At 43.2% G+C, this 24,624-nt stretch overlaps 1 protein-coding gene across 27 annotated transcripts in view; it reads right to left on the minus strand.

Annotated features, from left to right (window-relative positions):
* Positions 1–24,624, minus strand: part of nrxn1a (neurexin 1a) — a 616,431-nt gene that overhangs the window by 93,601 nt on the left and 498,206 nt on the right. For all 27 annotated transcript variants that reach the window (XM_042306235.1, XM_042306230.1, XM_042306233.1 and 24 more), the window contains one exon: positions 14,020–14,191. In XM_042306235.1, coding sequence (XP_042162169.1) covers positions 14,020–14,191 — 172 coding nt within the window. The remainder of the gene's footprint in view (positions 1–14,019; positions 14,192–24,624) is intronic.

Genomic DNA, 24,624 nt, shown 5'->3' on the forward strand with positions numbered 1-24,624 from the left:
GAGTAAAACAGTGAGCTGACTTTCCCTTTGTATCTATCTATGCATTGTAGGCAGGCCCACATTATTTTAGCCATGCAGGTCCTGCTTTGATGTGCGTAAAACCCTCCATAGTCTGCGCTGTTTTAAAATGATATGCCCATGCGGAGAAATGATGGTGGTTGTAAATGTGACTTAGCCTTTTAAAAACAAGTTGTTTTTTCGTTTTGTTTAGAATTTTATTCGAATTATTCATTCTTTATAGGCCTTATCTATAATGAACGTAATCGTTCTTATTGACAATGTTTGGCATGTCCATGCTCAGCCATAATGCAATTTACAGTAGGCCTAGACCCTATATCAGTGTGAATGCTTCTGAAGCCATGCAACCACTTAGCACAATGTGGACTGCAAATTAGTTCAAGTTAACCTATTTACCAAAGATGGGATAGGTCTACATGTTGTTATTTCATTCCTGTAAGCCATTTAACAAACTATAAAGGACTAACAGGCAATTCAGGCAATATATAAAAGACCGTAAATGCACAATCTGAAGCAACCAGATATTTAGACATGGAGCACGATCTGATTGGCCAGTGAGTGTACAAGCCTCGACAAAGCAACAACTTATTTGTCCATCAAAATTCAGCCCTTTCACACCAAGGCTATTGATGGGCCTTCATCCCTTCTGTCAAAGCTATATGACAGTGCCAGGCTGTTGGTTGGTTGGGCCAGCTTTTCCCCTTTGTTTGTCACCCACGAGGGTCCAGGTTGTGTTATCTGAGAGGAGAGGAGTGGAGGAGAGGAGTGGTCAGTGGGAGGAAGAGCCCTGGTTCTTCTCAACCCCTGGGATACAGAGAGGTCAGGGAAGCGAGGGAGGGAGAAGAGAGAAGGAGGAATGGAGTGAGGGAGGGAAGATGAGGGTCGTGTAGGACGAAGCAGAGCACACTGCGGGAGAGAGCAACTCTCATTCTGGATTCCTATTACTTTTTTACTGCTTTCTTTATTTCATGACAAGCTGCAATTCTTTCTGTATGTTTATGCCTCCCAGTTATCTTCTGACAAAAGAGTAATCTCTCTTCAAATGATAGGGTTGAGAAAATTGTACAGTCTCCTTTTTAGGCTATCGGCAAGACATGTAAACACTATGTAAGACCCATGAGAGAGAAAGAGAGAGAGAGAGCGAGAGTCTTGGGAGGGTGAGGAGACAAACAAAGAGACACGCACACACACACACACACACACACACACACACCGAGTAGTACACATGCTGTATACTGTATGTAGCTACTGCAGGTAATCAGACGCTATCGTTTTTTCATACTATGGACCATAGTACTACTCTCTCCATCCTATCTTTCTGTATTAAAACTCTGATTAATTTAAGTGTGATAGATATCCATTACACTTCAGGGACATTTGTTTTTATATACTAACAAAATGATGCTGTGGTCTGGTTTTAAACACAGCAACACCCATACCCATTCATCATACCCATTCATTCTGTTCTAGACAGAGTACATGGTGATCTGGGCAAGGGAACGACGGGACAGGGACAAACCTCTACCTTATCTCCCACCTCCAGACAGCAGTGATTGGGACTGAGACGCCCCCCTGTCCCCCCAGTCCCAGTTGACCTGGCTCACCCATGCTTCTTGTTTTCTTTGTGTTAATAAAGTGGTCAGATAAGACCTGGCTTTCATCTCATTACAAGCTCTGAGAACAACACCCCCTCGCTCTCTGCTCCACATTAAATGAACAAAATATGAAAATCGTTTCTTCCACTGTTCCTTTAGAGAGAGGGCTGGGAAAGAATTAAGCAGGAGGAGAAGATGGAGATGGAAGAATTTGTCTGGTATTATTAAATAAGTTTTATTTTTTATATATTTAAGGGACTTGGGCATAAGAAAGCGCCAGTGCACTGTTTATTGTTTTGTAGCTTTTCATTTGGACTCACCAATGGTCTGATTGGTTGTACACTAGACTGAACTGGAGCTCACAGAGACAGAATACAGTGTGTGTGTGTTTGTAAACCAGCGCAGACAGAATAATACAATCGACTGCCTGCCCCGTGGATGGCGTTGCGTGTCATTACTGATTGTTCACTACTTCTGATTCATTACTGCTCCTGCAGCCATGGCTAAAAGAGCAGAAACAAATCAAACCTTCCCCTTCCGGGTCTGACCCTGAGAGGAGAAGGGACGGAGAGGGAGAAGAGAAAGAGAGAGGGGGGATATGAGAAAGAGATCAAGAGAAGGAGAGGGGGAGAGAAAGAGACAAAGAGTGAGCAGTAATGAGAAAGATAGAGGAAAGAAGGGATCAAGATCAAAAGAGGAGGAGGGTAGGAGAGCAGAGAGTGAGAGAGGGAAGAGAGAGCGGAGTTAAAGACAGCAAGGGAGCTTTGTAAGTGCATCATGCTCTGATAACAGTAGAAGAATAAGGCCAGGGCTCCCTAGTCCATTCTCTTTGTGTGCTGTGTGGTAGACAGGCTTTTAGCATTAGCTGTTCCCTCCAACAGAGTAGTTTACTACCCTGCTACTGTACCCTCTGGGCCTCACGCAGACAGAATATGGTGTGTGAGTGTGTGTGCGTGTGTGTGTGTGTGTGTGTGTGTGTGTGTGTGTCTGCTACCCTGCTACAGTACCCTCTGGGCTTGACAGCACCATTGTTATGGTATGACTTCCATGACCCAGACTCTGGATAAGGAAGAGGGTCTGATTTCTGAGGCTGCCTGTCCAACTCTTTTGTACTCCACATAAAGAGGGAACGAAAGGGGAAGAAGGAAAAAGAACGAGAGAAAGGAAAGAGAACTGGGCATCTAAGACAAATGGATGGGTTATTTTGAGTCTGCATCTACTTCCCAAATGGCATACTATTCCCCTTTATAGTGCACTACTTTTGACCAGGGCCAATAGGGAAACCCATAGGACTCTGGTCAAAAGAAGTGCAGTATTTAGAAAATAGGGTGTCATTTGGAATGCACACAGAGCCTCTGATAATTGGGCTAAGGACATTCTAATGCCTCAATAAATGGGTATGATGTGACCTTTTAATGAGATTATACCAGGGAAGGCACTTGTGGTGCAATTATTCCCCCCTGCTTTTCACAATGGTGATCCCCTCCATTCCTCCACCCTTTTAATCTTTTTCATTTCTCTCTCTCTCTCTCTCTCTCTCTTGCTCTCTCTCCCTCGCTCTCTCTCTCTCTATATATATATACGTATATATATATATATATATATCTCCCCGAATCTCTCTCTCTATTTCTCTATCTTCCCATCTTTTTTTCTCTCTGCCTCTCTCTCTCTCTCTCTTTTTTGTCATCATTCCATATCCTCAGCGTCTGCTCTTATTATGATGTCACTCTGGAACCTGCCAGTGGCCAGTGGCTAGTTCTGCCTCGGTCTGTGACAGTCTGCATCCCAAATGGTACCCAATTGCCTATTGCCAGACTGACAGAGGCATTGATGGAGGCTCATCAAAACATAGAGGAGCTGGGAGAAATACAGTATTAGGGATAGTTAAGTGGGGAGGGCTCTGGAAAAGGGGGGGGGGTGCTGTACAGTAATTGTGATTAGAAGTAATTGACTGGTGTTATAGGATGGCATGTAAGCAGAGATAATACTCACACAGGGCATCATTTACTGTAGGATGTTTGCATTGAACTAGCCTTTTTTTTTACTGGTAGTTAACTAGTTAGGACTTCTATCTGGTAAGAAATGTCAATAATGATTTAGAATCAAATGAGACATTCCCTCTCATCCCCCTATTGAAAAAAATATAATTTGAATATGTGTCTGTTGATTAGATCTTGTTTGGAAATTGAAAACTACCGTTGTAACATAATATTGGACTGCATATCCATGTTTGATGTTATTTTATATAATTATCAAAGATGTGCCCTGTAAAGTCAAAGATGTCCAACAAAGCCAGAATTACAATGAGTGACACCAGTAGGACAGTCTTTGTTAAGGCTGTAGGTTTATAATAATATATCACCATCATGTTCAGCATTTTTTCTGCTAGATGTGAAATACAAGGATATGTAATTACTAGACACAGTTCTTCTTATCTCTCTCCCACTCCTCTTCCCTCCCCCATTTTTAGTTACATTTCAATTCATTCGGGTGTTTTATCAGTAGTATCATAGAGCTGACTATGGTAAAGTGGCACAAAATCAAATTAAGCTCACTTAAGATATATATATAATTTTTTTTTTTGCGATGACTTTGAAAAACTTTATTCGGAAAGTTACATTAATTTCATGGCCTTTTACAGAAGTCCATGTCAAGTTCAAATGAAAAAAGAAAATAAACAGGACTGCTCATTTCGTTTTGGAGATGGAGGAAATGTCAATCATGTTTGTGTAATATGTTTCTCGTTTATAAATGAGGTCCAGAAAATACCAACCAAAGCTTCTCAATAAGATGTGTCTGTGTCTGCATTCACCGTGCACTTATGTGTACTTTTTGACAATGGCTAAAGAAACCATTTCAATTGGAAATAAGCTGTAGCCACACAAATGATGTTTAATCAGTTTAAAGTAGCAAGTGTTTTACTTGTTATTTAATTGCATGTTTGATAATGAAGGTCATTCCAATATATTGGTTAGGAAATAAAACAAAAAATGATAACTCAATGTGAATGTTTAGCTGACAAGTATTTAATTCAGACTTCACTGATATGGACCTTTAAAAATGGTGTCCTTGTTTAGATAATACGTTACATAATATATTTTCTTTGTAAAATATGGGCTTGAGTCCGATTGCAGATTCAGACAGCCAATTCATTCTAGACTCTTGACTCAGACATTCCGGAGGAGTTCTTGAATACAATTATTTCTGTCTTTCCCTCTGTGAGTTTAGTCTGCCGTTGAGAAATATTGTTGGTAAGTGAATGATTGTAATTACTGTTCTCTATACACCAAATGAAAACCTGTGACTGAATTGATTAGAGAGCTAACCAACCTTCAACTAAATTAATCCACTTCCTTCTAGAAGTAGTTCTGTTCAACGATGAATCTTCAGAGTATTTTTGAGTATTTCAGTTTTTTGGGGCAAAGCCACAAAGGGGCTGACTCAGAGAGTAACCAAATTAGTAAAAAGTGTTCAAATATCCTAAAGACTTACAGTATTAATGTGTGTGTGTGTGGGTATGCGTCTTTGTGTGCACGTGTAAATACAGTATGTATGTGTGTGTGTGTGTGTTTCTGTCTGTCTGTGTGTTTCAAATCAAATCAAACTTTATTTGCAACATGCGCCGAATACAACAAGTGTAGACTTTAACGTGAAATGCTTACTTCCAAGCCCTTAACCAACAATGCATGTAAATAGTCCGGTGGCGATTTTTATGAATTGTTCAGCAGTCTAGCCTTTTGGTCCTAGACTTGGCACTCCGGTACTGCTTCTAGTGCGTTAGCAGAGAAAACAGTCTATAATGATGGTGTTGGAGTTGTGCCTGGCCGTGCAGTCATGAGTGCACAGGGAGTACAGGAGGGAAGTGAGCACACACCCCTGAGGGGCCCCCATTTTGAGGATCAGCATGGCAGATGTGTTGTTGCCTACTCTTACCACCTGGGGGTGGACCGTCAGGAAGTGCAGGTTGCAGAGGGAGGTGTTTAGTCCCAGAATCCTTAGCTTAGTAATGCGCTTCGTGGGCACTATAGTGTTGAACGCTGAGCTGTGGTCAATGAACAGCATTCTCACATAGGTGTTCCTTTGTCCAGGTGAGAAAGGGCAGTGTGGAGTGCGATTGAGATTGTGTCATCTGTTGATCTGTTGGGGCGGTATGTGAATTGGAGTGGGTCTGGGGTGTCCGGGAGAATGCTGTTGACCATCCTTTCAAAGTACTTCATGGCTACCGCCGTGAGTGCCATGGGGCGGTAATCATTTAGGCAGGGGGACTATGGTGGTCTGCTTGAAACATATAGGTATTATAGACTTGGTCAGGGAGAGGTTGAAAATGTCAGTGAAGACACTTGACAGATGCTTTGAGTACACGTCCTGGTAATCCGTCTCGCCCAGTGGCTTTGTGAATATTGACCTGTTTAAAGGTTTGGTTCACATGGCTACCGAGAACATTATCACACAGTCATCCAGAACAGCTGGTGCTCTTGTGCATGCTTCAGTGTTGCTTGCCTCGAAGCGAGCATAAATGGCATTTAGCTCGTCTGGCAGGCTCGCGTCACTGGGCAGCTCGCATCTGGGTTTCCCTTTGTAGTCCGTAATAGTTTTCAAGCCCTGCCATATCTGATGAGAGTCAGAGCCGGTGTAGTAGGATTCAATCTTAATCCTGTATTGACGCTTTGCTTGTTTGATGGTTCATCTGAGGGCATAGCGGGATTTCTTATAAGCGCCCGGATTAGTCTCCCGCTCCTTGAAAGTAGCAGCAATAGCCTTTAGCTCGATGCAGATGTTGCCTGTAATCCATGGCTTCTGGTTGGGATATGTACATACAGTCACTGGGGGGACGACGTCATCGATGCACTGATTGATGAAGCCGATGGCTGAGGTGGTGTATTCCTCAATGCGATTAGATGAATCCCGGAACATATTCCAGTCTGTGCTAACAAAACAGTCCTGTAGTGTAGCATCCGCGTCATCTGACCACTTCCGTATTGAGTGAGTCACTGGTACTTCCTGCTTTAGTTTTTGCATGTAAGCAGGAATCAGGAGGATAGAAGTATGGTCAGAATTGCCAAATGGAGGGCAGGGGACAGCTTTGCATGGGTCTCTGTGTATGGAGTAAAGGTGGTCCAGGATTTTTTTCCCTTGTTGCACATGTGACATGCTGGTAAAAATGAGGTAGAACTGATTTAAGTTTGCCTGCATTAAAGTCCCTGGCCACTAGGAGTGCCGTTTCTGGGTGAGCATTTTCTTCTTTGCTTATGACCTTATAGAGTTGGTTGAGAGCGGTTTTAGTGCCAGCTTCGCTTTGTGGTGGTAAATAGACGGCTATAAATAATACAGTTGAGAACTCTCTTGGTAGATAGTGTGGTCGACTGCTTATCATGAGGTACTCTACCTCAGGAGAGCAATACCTCGAGACTTCTTTAATAGTAAACATCGTGCACCAGCTGATATTGACAAAAAGACACACACCCCCACCCCTCGTTTTACCAGAGGTAGCGTCTCTGTTCTGCCGGTGGATGGAAAATCCCGCCAGCTCTATATTGTCCATTTCTTTGTTCAGCCACATCTCGGTGAAACACAAGATGTTGCAGTTTTTAATGTCCCTTTGGTAGGATAATCTTAATATTAGGTCATCAATTTTATTTTCTAACGATTGCACGTTAGGAAGAAGAATGGAAGGCATTGGGAGTTTACTCGCTCGCCTCTGGCTTCTCAGAAGGAGCCCCGATCTGCGTCCCCTTTTCTTGCGTCTTTTCTTCATGCAAAAGGCGTGGATCTGGGCCTGTTCCAGTGAAAGCAGGATATCCTTCTCGTCTGACTCTTTAAAGGAATACGTTTATTCCAGTCCGCTGTGAGAAATCGATGTTCTGATGTACTGAAGTTATTTTCAGTCATAAGAGATGGGAGCAGCAACATTATGTACACAATAAGTTAAAAAATAAGTTACACAAAACGAGAAAAAAACTAACAAAATTGCACAATTGGTTGGGAGAAAGTACAACGTCAGCCATAGTCTGTCTGTCCGTCTGTGTGCCTGTCTGTCTGTGTGCCTGTCCGTCTGTGTGCCAGTCCGTCTGTCTTTCTGTCTGTCTGTGTGCCTGTCTGCCTGTGTGCCTGTCTATCTGTGTGCCAGTCCATCTGTCTTTCTGTCCGTCTGTGTTTCTGTCTGTCTGTGTGCCTGTCTATCTGTGTGCCTGTCCGTCTGTGTGCCAGTCCGTCTGTGTTTCTGTCCGTCTGTGTTTCTGTCTGTCTGTGTGCCTGTCTATCTGTGTGCCCGTCCGTCTGTGTGCCTGTCTATCTGTGTGCCCGTCCGTCTGTGTGCCTGTCCGTCTATGTGTCTGTGGAACAGTGAGTCTCTCTATTGCACAGCTAAGATCTTATAGAAACCATAGAGCCAGTCAGTCTATTAACCCTACGGTGTATTCTGTGTTCCTCCATGTTCACTGCACGTCACAAGACATTCATTTCCCCCCATCTACCTGAGGCGAGGAGTGACGAGTGAATCTGTCCCCAGCCATAAAAACCCTCTTTAGTGTGGGTGAAAGCACTGGGCCGCCTGAAAAGGTCAACGAACAATACAGAAGAAGGAGAGGTGGGAGAGACAGGTTGAAATCATCTCTGGTTTGTACTCATGCCAAGATGGTTGAGTTAGACTCAGGCAATCCTGATCCTATGAGCTATGCCCCTCCCCTATGTCTCCTCTCCTCACATAGGGCTGCTACGAGGAATTCCAGAAGTGGATTCTTAATCGTCAAAACCAGTGGTGATATCAAATATTTGTGATATATTATCAATATATTAGCGCTAACAATATTACTGTGCCAACGTAGATGTCCTATTTTATACAGAGATTGTAAAACAATTTGTATGTTGATGTAGTGCCCATCGATTATGAATGTTTCAAATGCTGTGTTGAGAAATCATGTTTTTACCATCAGTTTCTGTTTCAAAGAGCACCAAAACCTACAATAACTATGAGCCTCATGGTCTGTATCGTCCAATCACAGAGCAGATACAAGTCACGTGATCTATTAGCGAATCGCTTGTTCCATAACAGATTTTTTTAAATAGATTTTATTTCACCTTTATTTAACCAGAATATTTAACCAGAACAAGTTCTCATTTACAACTGCGATGTGGCCAAGATAGAGCAAAGCAGTGCGACACAAACAACACAGAGTTACACATGGGATAAACAAACTTACGGTCAATAACATAATAGAAAAGTCTAGATACAGTGTGTGCAAATGTAGTAAGATTAGGAAGGTAAGGCAATAAATAGGCTATAGTGGTGAAATAGTGGTGAAATAATTACAATTGAGCAATTAAACACTGGAGTGATAGAATGTGCAAGTAGAGATACGGGTGCAAAGGAGCAAAACAATTAAAAACAATTCGGGGATGAGGTAGTTCGGTGGGCTATTTACAGGTGGGCTGTGTACAAGTGCAATGATTGATAAACTGCTCTGACAGCTGGTGCTTAAAGTTAGTGAGGGAGATAGAAGTCTCCAGCTTCAGTGAAGTTTGCAATTAGTTCCAGTCTTTGACAGCAGAGAACTGGAAGGAAAGAAGGCCAAAGAGGAGTTGGCTTTGGGGTTGACCAGTGAAATATACCTGCTGGAGCGCGTGCTACAGGTGGGTGCTGCTATGGTGACCAGTGAGCTGAGATAAGGCAGGGCTTTACCTAGCAAAGACTTATAGATGATCTGTAGCCAGTGGGTTTGGCGATGAATATGAAGCGAGGGCCAGCCAACATACAGGTCGCAGTGGTGGTGTAGCATATGGGGCTTGGTGACAAAATGGATGGCACTGTGATAGACTACATCTAATTTGCTGTGTAGAGTGTTGGAGGCTATTTTGTAAATTATATTGCCGAAGTTAAGGATCGGTAGGATAGTCAGTTTTACGAGGGTATGTTTGGCAGCATGTGTGAAGGATGCTTTGTTGCAAAATAGGAAGCTAATTCTAGATTTAATTTTGGATTGGAGATGCTTAATGTGATTCTGGAAGGAGAGTTTACAGTCTAACCAGACACCTAGGTATTTGTAGCTGTCCACATATTCTAAGTCAGGACCATCCAGAGTAGTGATGCTAGACGGGCGGGCAGGTACGGGCAGCGATCGGTTGAAGAGCATGCATTTAGTTTTATTTGCATTTAAGAGCTGTTGGAGGCCACGGAAGAAGTCTTGAATGGCATTGAAGCTCGTCTGGAGGTTTGTTAACACAGTGTCCAAAGAAGGGCCAGAAGTATACAGAATGGTGTCGTCTGCGTAGAGGTGGGTCAGAGAATCACCCGCAGCAAGAGCGTATAAAGAGAAAAGAGTCGGCCTGAGAATTGAACCCTGTGGCACCCCATAAAGACTGCCAGAGGCCTGGACAACAGGCCCTCCGATTTGACACACTGAACTCTATATGAGGAGTAGTTGGTGAACCAGGCGAGGCAGTCATTTGAGAAACCAAGGCTGTTGAGTCTGCTGATAAGAATGTGGTGATTGACAGAGTTGAAATCCTTGGCCAAGTCGATGAATATGGATATCGTCTTGAATTGAATATCGTCTTTTATCAATGGCGGTTATGATATCATTTAGGACCTTGAGCTTGGCTGAGGTGCATCCATGACCAGCTCGGAAACCAGATTACATAGCGGAGAAGGTACGGTGGTATTCGAAATGGTCGGTGATCTGTTTGTTAACTTGACTTTCAAAGACTTTAGAAAGGCAGAGTAGGATAGATATAGGTCTGTAACAGTTTGGCTCTAGAGTGTCACCCACATTGAAGAGGGGGATTACCGCTGCAGCTTTCCAATCTTTAGGGATCTCAGACGATACGAAAGAGGTTGAACAGGCTAGTAATAGGGGTTGCAACAATTGTGGCGGATAATTTTAGAAAGTGAGGGTCCAGATTGTCTAGCCCGGCTGATTTGTAGGGGTCCAGATTTTGCAGCTCTTCAGAGCATCAGCTATCTGGATTTGGGTGAAGGAGAAATGGTGGAGGCTTGGGCAAGTTGCTGTGGGGAGGGCAGAGCTGTTGACCGGGGCAGGGGTAGCCAGGTGGAAAGCATGGCCAGCCGTAGATAAATGCTTATTGAAATTCTTGATTATCGTAGATTTATCGGTGGTGACAGTGCTTCCTAGACTTAGTGCAGTGGGCAGCTGGAAGGAGGTGCTCTTATTCTCCATGGACTTTACAGTGTCCCAGAACTTTTTGGAGTTTGTGCTACAGGATGCAAATGTCTGTTTGAGAAAGCTAGCCTTTGCTTTCCTTACTGCCTGTGTATATTGGTTCCTCACGTGACTTGTATCTGCTTTGTAATTGGACAATAAAGCAGCTATCGAGTGACATCATGTGTTTGCTAAAATACCATGTAACTTGTATCTGCTTTGTGATTGGATTATGCTGACCGCTGCAGTTCAAACTGATAATAGACACACCCTTGTCCACTTACCCTCGCCTTATGCCCTTGGGGGAATCCCCGTCAGCGTCTTGGAGGGCGGTCCAAATGATTAGCCAAGCAAGGGAAGTTTGCAACATCAGCGCCTCAGCCATAATGTTTAGCCGAGTTTGCAAGTGTACAATTATGTTCACTCCGGGGCCTGAAACGCCCCATAATTCAATTTGCATCGACTGCACATCCGCTAAGAAAAGTCAGCGAAAACTTCAAAACATCATCAATGGAGAAGTCAACATACAAGTGTAAGTAAAAATAAATGCAAATAAGTTAGAAATTGTGCTACTAATGCACATGACGACACAAACAGTTCTTGTAAAAAGTAAATCTGTTTTTGTTTGGTTATCTTTTGGAAATTGTAGAAATAAAACTTTTTCCTTCTTCAGAAGTTCATTCATTTGCTAGCTATCATACAGTAGGTGTATATTAACAATTATATATTTAATATAAGTAGACATGCACTCATAATTGACTGTAGCACATATAAAGCACCCACAAGCTACCAGTGGCTGAAAACACAATCATTGCTAGATGAACGAGTGATGTATTTCCGGCCAAGGATGGTCCATTTAAAAATCATTCCTTCCTCCCTCGCCCCTTGCCCTGCAAGTGTATACTCGTCATTATACGTCATCAGAAGTGTCCACTTCATTTGAGGGCTGAGGGGATAGGGTGTGTCTTTTAAGTGTTTGGAACGCAGTCACAGTGTTGTACCCGTAATTTTTTTTCATATACCACAGTTTTTTTCCAAGCGATTTCTTAAATTTTGTATGAGCGGTTCACCCCATTCAGGGAGGCCTGTTGGAGCCCCATACAAGGCAAGGGCTGTATTCCAAACACGTGAAAGACACACTCTCTCCCCTCAGCCCTCAAATTAAGTGGACACTTCTGATGACGCATCATGATGTATGATGAGTTGACGCTTGCATTTCCCAGAAATTTGTCCCATGGTTGTGTTTTCAGTCACCATGGAACCACTGGTAGCTGTTGTGTGTGCTTTGTTTGCGCTACAGTCAATTATGATTGCATTTCATGTCTTGGCTAGAAGACAACGCATCTGCAGACATCAAATGCTAGCCGTCCGACAATATCAGGTAAATTGAAAATTACAATGCATAAGTGTGATGTCAGGGAAAGTTGTAAGCGCTAGCTAACGTTTCAAAAGCTAACCAAACAAAAACATTATTACTTTTACGATATGTGTTTGTGCCGTCATGTGCATTAGTAGCACAATTTCTAAATTATTTACATAAATGTTTTATTACACTTGTATGTTCAGTTCTCCATATTGATGTTGGTTTTAAGTTTTGGCTGAGTTTTGTTAGTGGATATACAATCATTGTGAATTGAATTATGGGGCGTTTCAGGACCCGGAGTGAACAGAATTGTACACTCACAAACTCGGAGCTGAGGAGGGCTGAGGGGCTTACGTTGCCAACCTTCCTTGCTTGGCTAATTGTTTGGACCGACGGCAAAGATGGCCGCGTGGATTTCCCCAAGGGCATAAGGCGAGGATAAGTGGAGGAGGGTGTGCCGTTTATATGTTTGAAACGCAACCAAGCTCCTTCCCCATTACTCAAGCCCCTTCCCTTGTCTTAGACCCTGCCCCTATAAACTAGTCCCCTCCACCAAAGGCTCTTTGAATGAGAACTCTCATGGCAGAGAGTGGGTAATATGTTAATATTATATCTTATACATCTTATATTATAAAAATACAGTGAAAATATTTGCCATTGCAGGCAAACATTGATGATCATTGAGTCTCCCTTCATGATGTTTGTCCAGAGGATAGACGTTAATCCTTAGAGGAACTGATATCACAGGAAGAGACATGGCCATTCCAATATTTCAATCGTTATGTCAATTAATGGGATCTTAAGAACAAATATCCTCTGGATTCACTTAACTCTTACATTTACTTAGAGTAGACCATTTTGCAACACAATCTCCAAAGAAACTTGGCGATAACTGCCGCAACAGAGATATGTCATGGCTGGCCCTTTTAATTATGGCGTGTGGGGCCATCTGTGGTGCCTTCTGTAGATTATGGAATGCGTTGCTATTTTAATTAGAGTATATTTTGCATATGTCATCAGTCAGTCAAATGCGCACAAGTTTAACCGAAACTAACCTAGACGGTTAAAATTAGGAATTCATTCAGAGATTTTGGCATTAGGGTAAAGTTGATTCATTCCGAGATTTTAGGAATTAGGGTTAAGTTTAGGCATTGATTCCAAGTGTTTAAGGTAAACGTTTAGGTTTGGAATATGGTTCAAACAGAAAAAATACAAAACAAGTACCTAGCACTGGGATTGAACCCATTCGTGTTGCCCCTAGTGGACAGTAGGAAATTGTCATGGAAATAAAATGCCATCCCATACCATAGTTTCACCATTTAAGATATGCCTAAATATGCCAGAATTCACCAGAATTTGCTTTCTTGACTTACTTCAGTGAAAGATACAGGTGTTAATAGGTAACAAAATGTTTTAATTTCCTGGTTACATTAACCTGTATGACAAACGCTGTCACCTATAACGAGACATGTTAAATAATTCACCTGACTTGGATCGTCTGTAGCCTTTGTCAAAGCCTTTTCAGCAGTTCAAATGTTGTGAATTCAAGACCCCCCCAAGCGTTGACATTTAAAGCCTTCTCAATCAGACAGTCATCGTTCTCCTGACATGTTGACATTTGAAAGGATACTGTCTCGAAAACCAGATGATATTATCATGAGAAAGAAGCACAGTAGATATATATATATATATATATATAAGACACACCAACCAACAAAACAACATAATTTCATACACCATTTAAAATAGCCCAATATTTAACCTCAATATCAACCTTTCCTGACAACAGTTGCCCTTCTTGGTCATTTCAAGCACAGGTACATTCAGACTATGGTAGAGAGCACTGTGAGCAGAGAGGATGCTGGGAAGGTAATAAGGCGTGTCTTACCTGTGGGATAGCGCTCTATGACAGGTAGGTCATCCACCTGTAGTGTGGCGTTACCGCCACTCCGCGTAAACTTCACTATATGGTACTTTCCATCATTTACAAACTTTGCTGTCTCCTCGATATTTATGTCGTCAGTTCCGACATTAAATATAACTGCAATGTTTCCTTTTTCCTGTTGAGACAAAGAAGAAAGAGCAGAGAAAGTTTAGAGATGAGAAGGAAGAGTATTTTGTATCTTCCAAAGCAGGTGTTTGGTTGCTTCATAAAGAATAGCAAGGTGTAAGAGTCATTGTGTTTGTGTAGTGATGATGATGCTGATGACCACATCCAGGCGGTCCCACTCAACCTTAGTTTCCATGTGATTAAGTTTACAAAATGAAAGAAAATAGTAATCTAATCAAATCTGAGACTTTACAAAGAAGTACATCTCAAAATAATGCAGCCTGACTCGATTTCCTTGTCAATATAAATGTAGTTATCAGTTCTAATCAAGTGATACAACAACGTCCACAATCAATATGTATTTCTGTTTAGCCACTGAAATCAGGTTCCAACCAAACAATACAAATATGAGTAGGCTACATATTGATTAGATAATGCAAGTTAATTCAGTAGGGTGAGCAATGTTTTCCCCAAAAGTCTATGTTTTAAGTCTCCCGAGTGGCGTAGCGGTCTAAGACACTGCATCTCAGTGCTAGACGCATCACTACAGACCCTGGTTTGATCCTGGGCTGTATCACAACCGGCCGTGACCAGGAGTCTCATAGGGCGGTGCACAACTGGTCTAGCATCGTCCGGGTTAGGGGAGGGTTTGGCTGGGGTGGTTCGTCATTGTAAAATAAGAATTTGTTCTTAACCGACTTTCCTAGTTAAATAAGGTTAAATAAAATAAATAAATAAATATGTATAATAAACTAAGTTGTCCATGGTGTGTATTTTTTACTAAACCACCTCTGTTATTTTATGAGCGACAAGATTCAATGACACTCAGAAACATTTTTTACTGACAATTTTTCCCCCTACTCTTTTCATATCAAGATGACTATTTCGCCTTTGGGATAACGAGAGAGACCATCTGTGTATTGCTATGTGCCCCAAAGCACAGTTTAAAACTCTCCTCATCAGTTTAACCATCAGGGCTTTAGAATCCAAAGAGAAGGTGGGAATCTAATTTCAGGGCAGATTGTTTGTGGCATTCAGATCCTGAGTAAATCGCAAAATGATACTGATTCAATCAGAGTTTCACATCAAACAGGAATTAAATGATAAAAAAATCATAATAAATGTTCACTTTTGTCTGGCTGTTCCATGTCCCTTACACAGGTCAGGCAGTCTCTCTTTCAAGTTCATGTCTTATTATTTGTCATATGTACAGGCTACACATGGTATACACCGTCCAATGAAATGCATGCTTACAGTGTCAATGCAGCAACAACTAGAAATAGTAAAAGATAAGAATACAAACAAAGTAAATGACTCAGTAAAGTAAAAGTTCTCTCTCTCTTTCTCACCCCACCCCCCTCTCTATCTCTCTATCTGAGCTGGTACTGTATGTGGGGAGCAGTTGGTTGGAGGATCAACCCTACAGCGCAGTACAGCAGTACACTGCATGAGATTATCCAGTCAGCATAGCCTCTCTCTCTATCTTTCTCAGCCCATCTATCTCTTCTTCGCTCTCTCTGTCTATCCCTCCCTCCCTCTCTCTCTCAGCCACCTCCCTCTAACACAGAGTAAGTAGTGAGCACATCCCACAGCCAAAAGCTACTTCCCAATTAAAAACATTTGTAGTGTGTCACACCAGATTACGGAAACTAGGACGGTTCTCTGGTTTATAAATGTAATTTCAAAGGAAGCCAAGCGCTAACACAAGATCGTAACAACTGATACCATTAAAGCTACAGTAATACATTCCCTCACTCCCCCACAGCTCTTGTTTTGAAACAGACAAAAAAAGAAGGAAAAAAACTCTGCAGTTAATATGTTGATAATAAATCCCACTTTAAAGCTACAGTCTGGGAAGCTGTTTAATGGTTACTTTAATTATTGATATGTACCATCTGCTATACACCAGAACAAGTGGCGGGGACCCTGTTTTGTCCTTTTTCAAATCACAGAATTGAGTTTTAAACTGAGTTTTAAAGAACACGATCTGAGGCCTGACCCCTACTCCATGTATGAAGGAGAGGATGATGGGATGGAGGCATGAGAGAGATGGAAGGATGATCTGGAGGGCGTGGAGCAGAGGAGTGGCACTCGGCCTCAAGAGTAATCTTCTTCAGGAGGGGAATAGACCCCCTGTGGCCTCTCCAGGATCACAGCGTGTGTGTGTGTTTGAGTGTGTGTGAGTGTGTGTGTGTGTTCCAAGATCACAGACATAGAGCTTCATGAACATAGCCCGGGGGCCTCACACGGGGAACAATGCTCATCAGATGAGCACAGTAGCATGGCCGGTTATATTGACACCAGGGCTGTGTATAAAGTGGCACCCTAGATACTGCACTACTTTTAGCCAGAGTCACTAAATAGGGAATAAATAGAGTCACTAAATAGGGAATAGACGCATTCCAGGCCCCTGCACTCCACAGTCAGCTGAGCAGATATACAGAGAGAGGGAAGGCTAATGAATGGTATGCAACAGAAAAGCGTATCCATACATTACATTCTCTGATAATGGAATTATTTGGTCTTTTTTAAGCAGATTTTTTGCAATGCTTGCAGTGTGTACCTCTTTTCTCAAGGACTCCTGCATAACATCTGACTGCAGTGACAGCACTGTGTTGTGCTGAGCGGGCAACTACCTAGCTAGCTACTTTCAAGGACTGTCAAACGCATAACTAAAAATGACACTAATTCATAACTTTATGGGGCCCTTACTCCACAGCAAAAAAATGACATCAAAACAGGTTTAGTAAAAGAGACGAAAGCAATTAAAGTCAGGCTTTTAATAGTCCTCCTTCAATCGCTGTTTAATGATCCCCAATGTCTCGTTAATGAATTCACTGCATTTAGTCACAAATTGCCTTTACAATGTTCAAAAGCAAAAAGAACCAGTGTACTTTGAGAGGGAGAGGTGGGAGCTTAGGGGCAAAGAGAGATGAAGGTAGAGAAGGGGGAGAGGGCAAAACAGAGAGAGGGAGAGAGAGAGGTGGGAGCTTAGGGGCAAAGAGAGATGAAGGTAGAGAAGGGGGAGAGGGCAAAACAGAGAGAGAGAGAGAGAGGTGGGAGCTTAGGGGCAAAGAGAGATGAAGGTAGAGAAGGGGGAGAGGGCAAAACAGAGAGAGAGAGAGAGCGAGAGAGAGAGGATCTCTCTCTCCATGATGTACTACTTTTGACCAGGGACTAGATTGGAATACCGAATAGGGAATAGGGTGCCAAGTCCCAGTCCATCTTAATGTACATACACGTAGCCCTCTATCCCCCACCAGCTCTAGCCCTTCTATACCCCACTCCCCGGGATAGAGAGCTGTGTTCTGGGTAAGTGCTGTCCCTGCTGGGTAGCACCCCTGGGAAAATGCACATACAGTGCCTTGCGAAAGTATTCAGCCCCCTTGAACTTTGCGACCTTTTGCCACATTTCAGACTTCAAACATAAAGATATAAAACTGTATTTTTTTGTGAAGAATCAACAACAAGTGGGACACAATCATGAAGTGGAACGACATTTATTGGATATTTCAAACTTTTTTAACAAATCAAAAACTGAAAAATTGACTGAAAAATTGGGCGTGCAAAATTATTCAGCCCCCTTAAGTTAATACTTTGTAGCGCCACCTTTTGCTGCGATTACAGCTGTAAGTCGCTTGGGGTATGTCTCTATTAGTTTTGCACACCGAGAGACTGAAATTTTTTCCCATTCCTCCTTGCAAAACAGCTCGAGCTCAGTGAGGTTGGATGGAGAGCATTTGTGAACAGCAGTTTTCAGTTCTTTTCACAGATTCTCGATTGGATTCAGGTCTGGACTTTGACTTGGCCATTCTAACACCTGGATATGTTTATTTTTGAACCATTCCATTGTAGATTTTGCTTTATGTTTTGGATCATTGTCTTGTTGGAAGACAAATCTCCGTCCCAGTCTCAGGTCTTTTGCAGACTCCGTCAGGTTTTCTTCCAGAATGGTCCTGTATTTGGCTCCATCCATCTTCCCATCAATTTTAACCATCTTCCCTGTCCCTGCTGAAGAAAAGCAGGCCCAAACCATGATGCTGCCACCACCATGTTTGACAGTGGGGATGGTGTGTTCAGGGAGATGAGCTGTCTTGCTTTTACGCCAAACATAACGTTTTGCATTGTTGCCAAAAAGTTCAATTTTGGTTTCATCTGACCAGAGCACCTTCTTCCACATGTTTGGTGTGTCTCCCAGGTGGCTTGTGGCAAACTTTAAACAACACTTTTTATGGATATCTTTAAGAAATAACTTTCTTCTTGCCACTCTTCCATAAAGGCCAGATTTGTGCAATATACGACTGATTGTTGTCCTATGGACAGAGTCTCCCACCTCAGCTGTAGATCTCTGCAGTTCATCCAGAGTGATCATGGGCCTCTTGGCTGCATCTCTGATCAGTCTTCTCCTTGTATGAGCTGAAAGTTTAGAGGGACGGCCAGGTCTTGGTAGATTTGCAGTGGTCTGATACTCCTTCCATTTCAATATTATCGCTTGCACAGTGCTCCTTGGGATGTTCAAAGCTTGGGAAATCTTTTTGTATCCAAATCTGGCTTTAAACTTCTTCACAACAGTATCTCGGACCTGCCTGGTGTGTTCCTTGTTCTTCATGATGCTCTCTGCACTTTTAACGGACCTCTGAGACTATCACAGTGCAGGTGCATTTATACGGAGACTTGATTACACACAGGTGGATTGTATTTATCATCATTAGTCATTTAGGTCAACATTGGATCATTCAGAGATCCTCACTGAACTTCTGGAGAGAGTTTGCTGCACTGAAAGTAAAGGGGCTGAATAATTTTGCACGCCCAATTTTTCAGTTTTTAAATGTGTTAAAAAAGTTTGAAATATCCAATAAATGTCGTTCCACTTCATGACTGTGTCCCACTTGTTGTTGATTCTTCACAAAAAAATACAGTTTTATATCTTTATGTTTGAAGCCTGAAATGTGGCAAAAGGTCGCAAAGTTCAAGGGGGCCGAATACTTTCGCAAGGCACTGTATATAACCCACACTGTCGGCACACCCCAAGATATAACCCTGCCCATTGTGTGTGTGTGTGTGTGTGTGTATGTGTGTGTGTGTGTGTGTGTGTGTGTGTGTTTGTCACCGCACACCGAAATACAACCCATCCCATTCTGTGTGTGTGCTGCTTAACCCTGAGATCCAACACACCCCTTCCAGACAGTGAGCACGATGCATGCTAGCATGATTAATTGCCTATCAAGCTGAAATTGAGTTTAATTAACTGATGAGTTGATCCTACGGTTATTCTCCTCTCCTCCAATCTTTTTCACTCTTTTTTGGTTCTCGTGTTCTTGTCGTTCCTCTCATGCAGCTGGAGGGTAAGGGTGTGTGTGTGTGTGTGTGTGTGTGTGTGTGTGTGTGTGTGTGTGTGTGTGTGTGTGTGTGTGTGCGTGATACAGCAGTGCTGATGTCCGTAAAATCTATACCCCGTAACCAACTCCCCATCTGCACTGTGTTTTTACTGCTACTGCTACTACGTGACGAGAACAGCTGCAATACTGGAAAGTTGTAATAGTCTCCCTTGGAGGCGTGTGTTCCAATCCCACTTCAGACACCAATGTAGCACGAACTACAACCACAAGAAAATGAACACTTATAAAGAATGGCTATAACACTGTCACTATATTAGCATTGTTTCAGACATACTGAAAATTGTATACAGTACAGTACCATTATCTTCTTACCACTCTAGTCTATTGCCAATACTGCTCTAGGTCTGTTGCAAAGGCTACAAGACATATCATCTCTGATACCATCTAATGTATTCTGCATCGTCTAGTTTAACTGACAACATATAATGAAGGGAGACATATATAATACACTCAGATTAAATCTCCCACTTTGAAAATGCCTCAGGCAGCAAACCATTGTACAGTATCTAGTTGCAATATAATTATATTGCCAAGTAAACCCTGATCATACATGTACAATGATCTCAACAACTCTACCCCTGTGGAGATGCCCTAAATCATAGTGTGTGCGTTCCAAATGGAACCCTATTCTCCTATAGGGCTCTGGTCAAAGGTAGTGACATTATAGGGAATAGGGGACCATGTGGAAAGTACAAGGTATGCTTTCCTTTTTCCCACCAGAGTTGTTTCCCATATTTCTAATTAGGGAAATAAATCCTACCAAATATAAACATAACCAGCCAGTCTGTCTGTGTCTGTATCAGACACTCATTGGTAAATAATACGTTGGTTATTGTGTGTGTGTGTGTGTGTGTGTGTGTGTGTGTGTGTGTGTGTGTGTGTGTGTGTGTGTGTGTGTGTGTGTGTGTGTGTGTGTGTGTGTGAAGAGCCCTAAATATTGATTCATTGTTAATCTCCTTCAGGCCCACAACAGCAACAAAGCAAAATAGGCTTTATGTCAGGCTGACAAATAGTTCACACTTTTTTATCCTCTCTCTCAGCCCAGGAAGAAAAGAAAGGTTATCCTCTCTCTCAGCCCAGGAAGAAAAGAAAGGTTATCCTCTCTCTCAGCCCAGGAAGAAAAGAAAGGTTATCCTCTCTCTCAGCCCAGGAAGAAAAGAAAGGTTATCCTCTCTCTCAGCCCAGGAAGAAAAGAAAGGTTATCCTCTCTCTCAGCCCAGGAAGAAAAGAAAGGTTATCCTCTCTCTCAGCCCAGGAAGAAAAGAAAGGTTATCCTCTCTCTCAGCCCAGGAAGAAAAGAAAGGTTATCCTCTCTCTCAGCCCAGGAAGAAAAGAAAGGTCATCCTCTCTCTCAGCCCAGGGAGAAAAGGAATGTTATCCTCTCTCTCAGCCCAGGGAGAAAAGGAATGTTATCCTCTCTCTCAGCCCAGGGAGAAAAGGAATGTTATCCTCTCTCTCTGCCCAGGGAGAAAAGGAATGTTATCCTCTCTCTCAGCCCAGGGAGAAAATTAATGTTATCCTCTCTCTCTGCCCAGGGAGAAAAGGAATGTTATCCTCTCCCTCAGCCCAGGGAGAAAATGAATGTTATCCTCTCCCTCAGCCCAGGGAGAAAAGGAATGTTATCCTCTCTCTCTGCCCAGGGAGAAAAGGAAGGTTATTCTCTCTCTCAGCCCAGGGAGAAAATGAAGGTTATCCTCTCTCTCAGCCCAGGGAGAAAATGAATGTTATTCTCTCTCTCAGCCCAGGGAGAAAATGAATGTTATCCTCTCTCTCTGCCCAGGGAGAAAATGAATGTTATCCTCTCTCTCTGCCCAGGGAGAAAATGAATGTTATCCTCTCTCTCAGCCCAGGGAGAAAATGAATGTTATCCTCTCTCTCAGCAAAGGGAGAAAATGAAGGTTATCCTCTCTCTCAGCCCAGGGAGAAAATGAATGTTATCCTCTCTCTCAGCCCAGGGAGAAAATGAATGTTATCCTCTCTCTCAGCCCAGGGAGAAAATGAATGTTATCCTCTCTCTCAGCCCAGGGAGAAAATGAATGTTATCCTCTCTCTCAGCCCAGGGAGTAACGGAAAGAAAAATAAGAAGTGTGAAGTGGTCTTTGAATCAATGTGTGTGTGAGATTGAGAGAGAGAGAGAGAGAGAGAGAGAGATGGAGAAAAATAGTAAGAGAGAGTGAGATGGAGAAAAATAGTAAAAGAGAGAGAGAGAGAGTGAGATGGAGAAAAATAGTAAGAGAGAGTGAGAGAGAGTGAGATGGAGAAAAATAGTAAAAGAGAGAGAGATGGAGAAAAATAGCAAGAGAGAGGAGAGATAGAGAGTAAGAGAGAACACGAGAGAGGCGAGATAGAGAGTAAGAGAGAAAACGAGAGAGGAGAGATAGAGAGATAGAAAGAGAGGGAGACAGATGAAGAGGGAGAGAGAGAGGGAGAGAGTAAGAGAGAGAGAAAGAGAGAGAGATAGAAAGGAAGAACGAGAGAGAGAGAGAGAGCGTGAAAGACAGAGAGCGTGCGCAAGCGAGCCCCTGTCCAGATGCTCTCCCTCTGTGGTGTACAATAGAGGATAGTTACCTAATGTTTTCTTTGTTTATGCGTCATACGTGTTGACAACCATTGTGCACCCTCCATATTTCACCCGTCCGATTGTGTGTGCGTGTGTCGTGCATACTGTACATGCGTATGTGCCTGTATGTTAGTCTTTCCTAAGATGGAATGCCTTAGTAAAGTGGCTGGGCCATGCACTCCACCGTTTCACCTCGTATGTATTAATTACCACTGTTCTGACAGGAGCCTTTTTATAGCCAGGCCATTAATGAAATTATACAGGTAATGGAATTATTTGGAGGGAGAAAATGATAATTCCTCTACACACACACACACACACACACACACACACACACACACACACACACACACACACACACACACACACACACACACACACACACACACACACACACACACACACACACACACACACACACACACACACACACACACACAGCAGTGGCTTCAATGTCCTCTATATTCCTTTGATGTCATTCAAAGCCTGTCTTGTCTGTCTCGGCTTGAAGAAGAAGTGACCCAGCAAACTAAAGTTGGTTCTGTGAACGTTCCCAGAACATTCATTAGCTTGCCCCAAAAGTTCTTTCAATACAAAAATTGTCCAGATGTGCTGATGATTATACAATGTTTGCATGAAAACATTCGCCTGAGCATTTTGCAGTAAGATAATTACTCCATTTGCCTTTAATTCAGCAAAGCTGTTTTTAAGGTCAGTAATTTTATCCAACCCACTGCCCTGTACACTCACTGTCCTGTACACTCACTGCCCTGTACACTCACTGCCCTGTACACTCACTGTCCTGTACACTCACTGTCCTGTACACTCACTGTCCTGTACACTCACTGTCCTGTATACTCACTGTCCTGTACACTCACTGTCCTGTATACTCACTGCCCTGTACACTCACTGCCCTGTACACTCACTGCCCTGTACACTCACTGCCCTGTACACTCACTGCCCTGTACACTCACTGCCCCCTGCCCTGTACACTCACTGCCCCCTGTACACTCACTGCCCTGTACACTCACTGTCCTGTACACTCACTGTCCTGTATACTCAATGTCCTGTACACTCACTGCCCTGTACACTCACTGCCCTGTACACTCACTGCCCTGTATACTCACTGCACTGTACACTCACTGCCCTGTACACTCACTGCCCTGTACACTCACTGCCCTGTACACTCACTGCCCTGTACACTCACTGCCCAGTACACTCACTGTCCTGTACACTCACTGCCCTGTACACTCACTGCCCTGTATACTCACTGTCCTGTACACTCACTGTCCTGTACACTCACTGTCCTGTACACTCACTGCCCTGTACACTCACTGCCCTGTATACTCACTGTCCTGTATACTCACTGTCCTGTACACTCACTGCCCTGTACACTCACTGTCCTGTACACTCACTGCCCTGTACACTCACTGTCCTGTACACTCACTGCCCTGTACACTCACTGCCCTGTACACTCACTGTCCTGTACACTCACTGCCCTGTACACTCACTGTCCTGTACACTCACTGTCCTGTATACTCACTGTCCTGTATACTCACTGTCCTGTACACTCACTGTCCTGTATACTCACTGTCCTGTATACTCACTGTCCTGTATACTCACTGTCCTGTACACTCACTGTCCTGTATACTCACTGTCCTGTATACTCACTGTCCTGTATACTCACTGTCCTGTATACTCACTGTCCTGTATACTCACTGTCCTGTATACTCACTGTCCTGTATACTCACTGCCCTGTATACTCACTGTCCTGTATACTCACTGTCCTGTACACTCATTGCCCTGTACACTCACTGCCCTGTACACTCACTGTCCTGTACACTCACTGTCCTGTACACTCACTGCCCTGTACACTCACTGCCCTGTATACTCACTGTCCTGTACACTCACTGCCCTGTACACTCACTGCCCTGTACACTCACTGCACTGTACACTCACTGTCCTGTACACTCACTGTCCTGTACACTCACTGCACTGTACACTCACTGTCCTGTACACTCACTGTCCTGTACACTCATTGCCCTGTACACTCACTGCCCTGTACACTCACTGTCCTGTACACTCACTGTCCTGTACACTCACTGCCCTGTACACTCACTGCCCTGTATACTCACTGCCCTGTACACTCACTGCCCTGTACACTCACTGCCCTGTACACTCACTGCACTGTACACTCACTGTCCTGTACACTCACTGCCCTGTACACTCACTGCCCTGTACACTCACTGTCCTGTACACTCACTGTCCTGTACACTCACTGCCCTGTACACTCACTGCCCTGTACACTCACTGTCCTGTACACTCACTGTCCTGTACACTCACTGCCCTGTACACTCACTGCCCTGTACACTCACTGTCCTGTACACTCACTGTCCTGTACACTCACTGCCCTGTACACTCACTGTCTTGTACACTCACTGCCCTGTATACTCACTGCCCTGTACACTCACTGCCCTGTACACT

The sequence above is a fragment of the Oncorhynchus tshawytscha genome, linkage group LG25 (genome assembly GCF_018296145.1).
Source record: "Oncorhynchus tshawytscha isolate Ot180627B linkage group LG25, Otsh_v2.0, whole genome shotgun sequence".
In the NCBI taxonomy this organism is placed as follows: domain Eukaryota; kingdom Metazoa; phylum Chordata; class Actinopteri; order Salmoniformes; family Salmonidae; genus Oncorhynchus; species Oncorhynchus tshawytscha.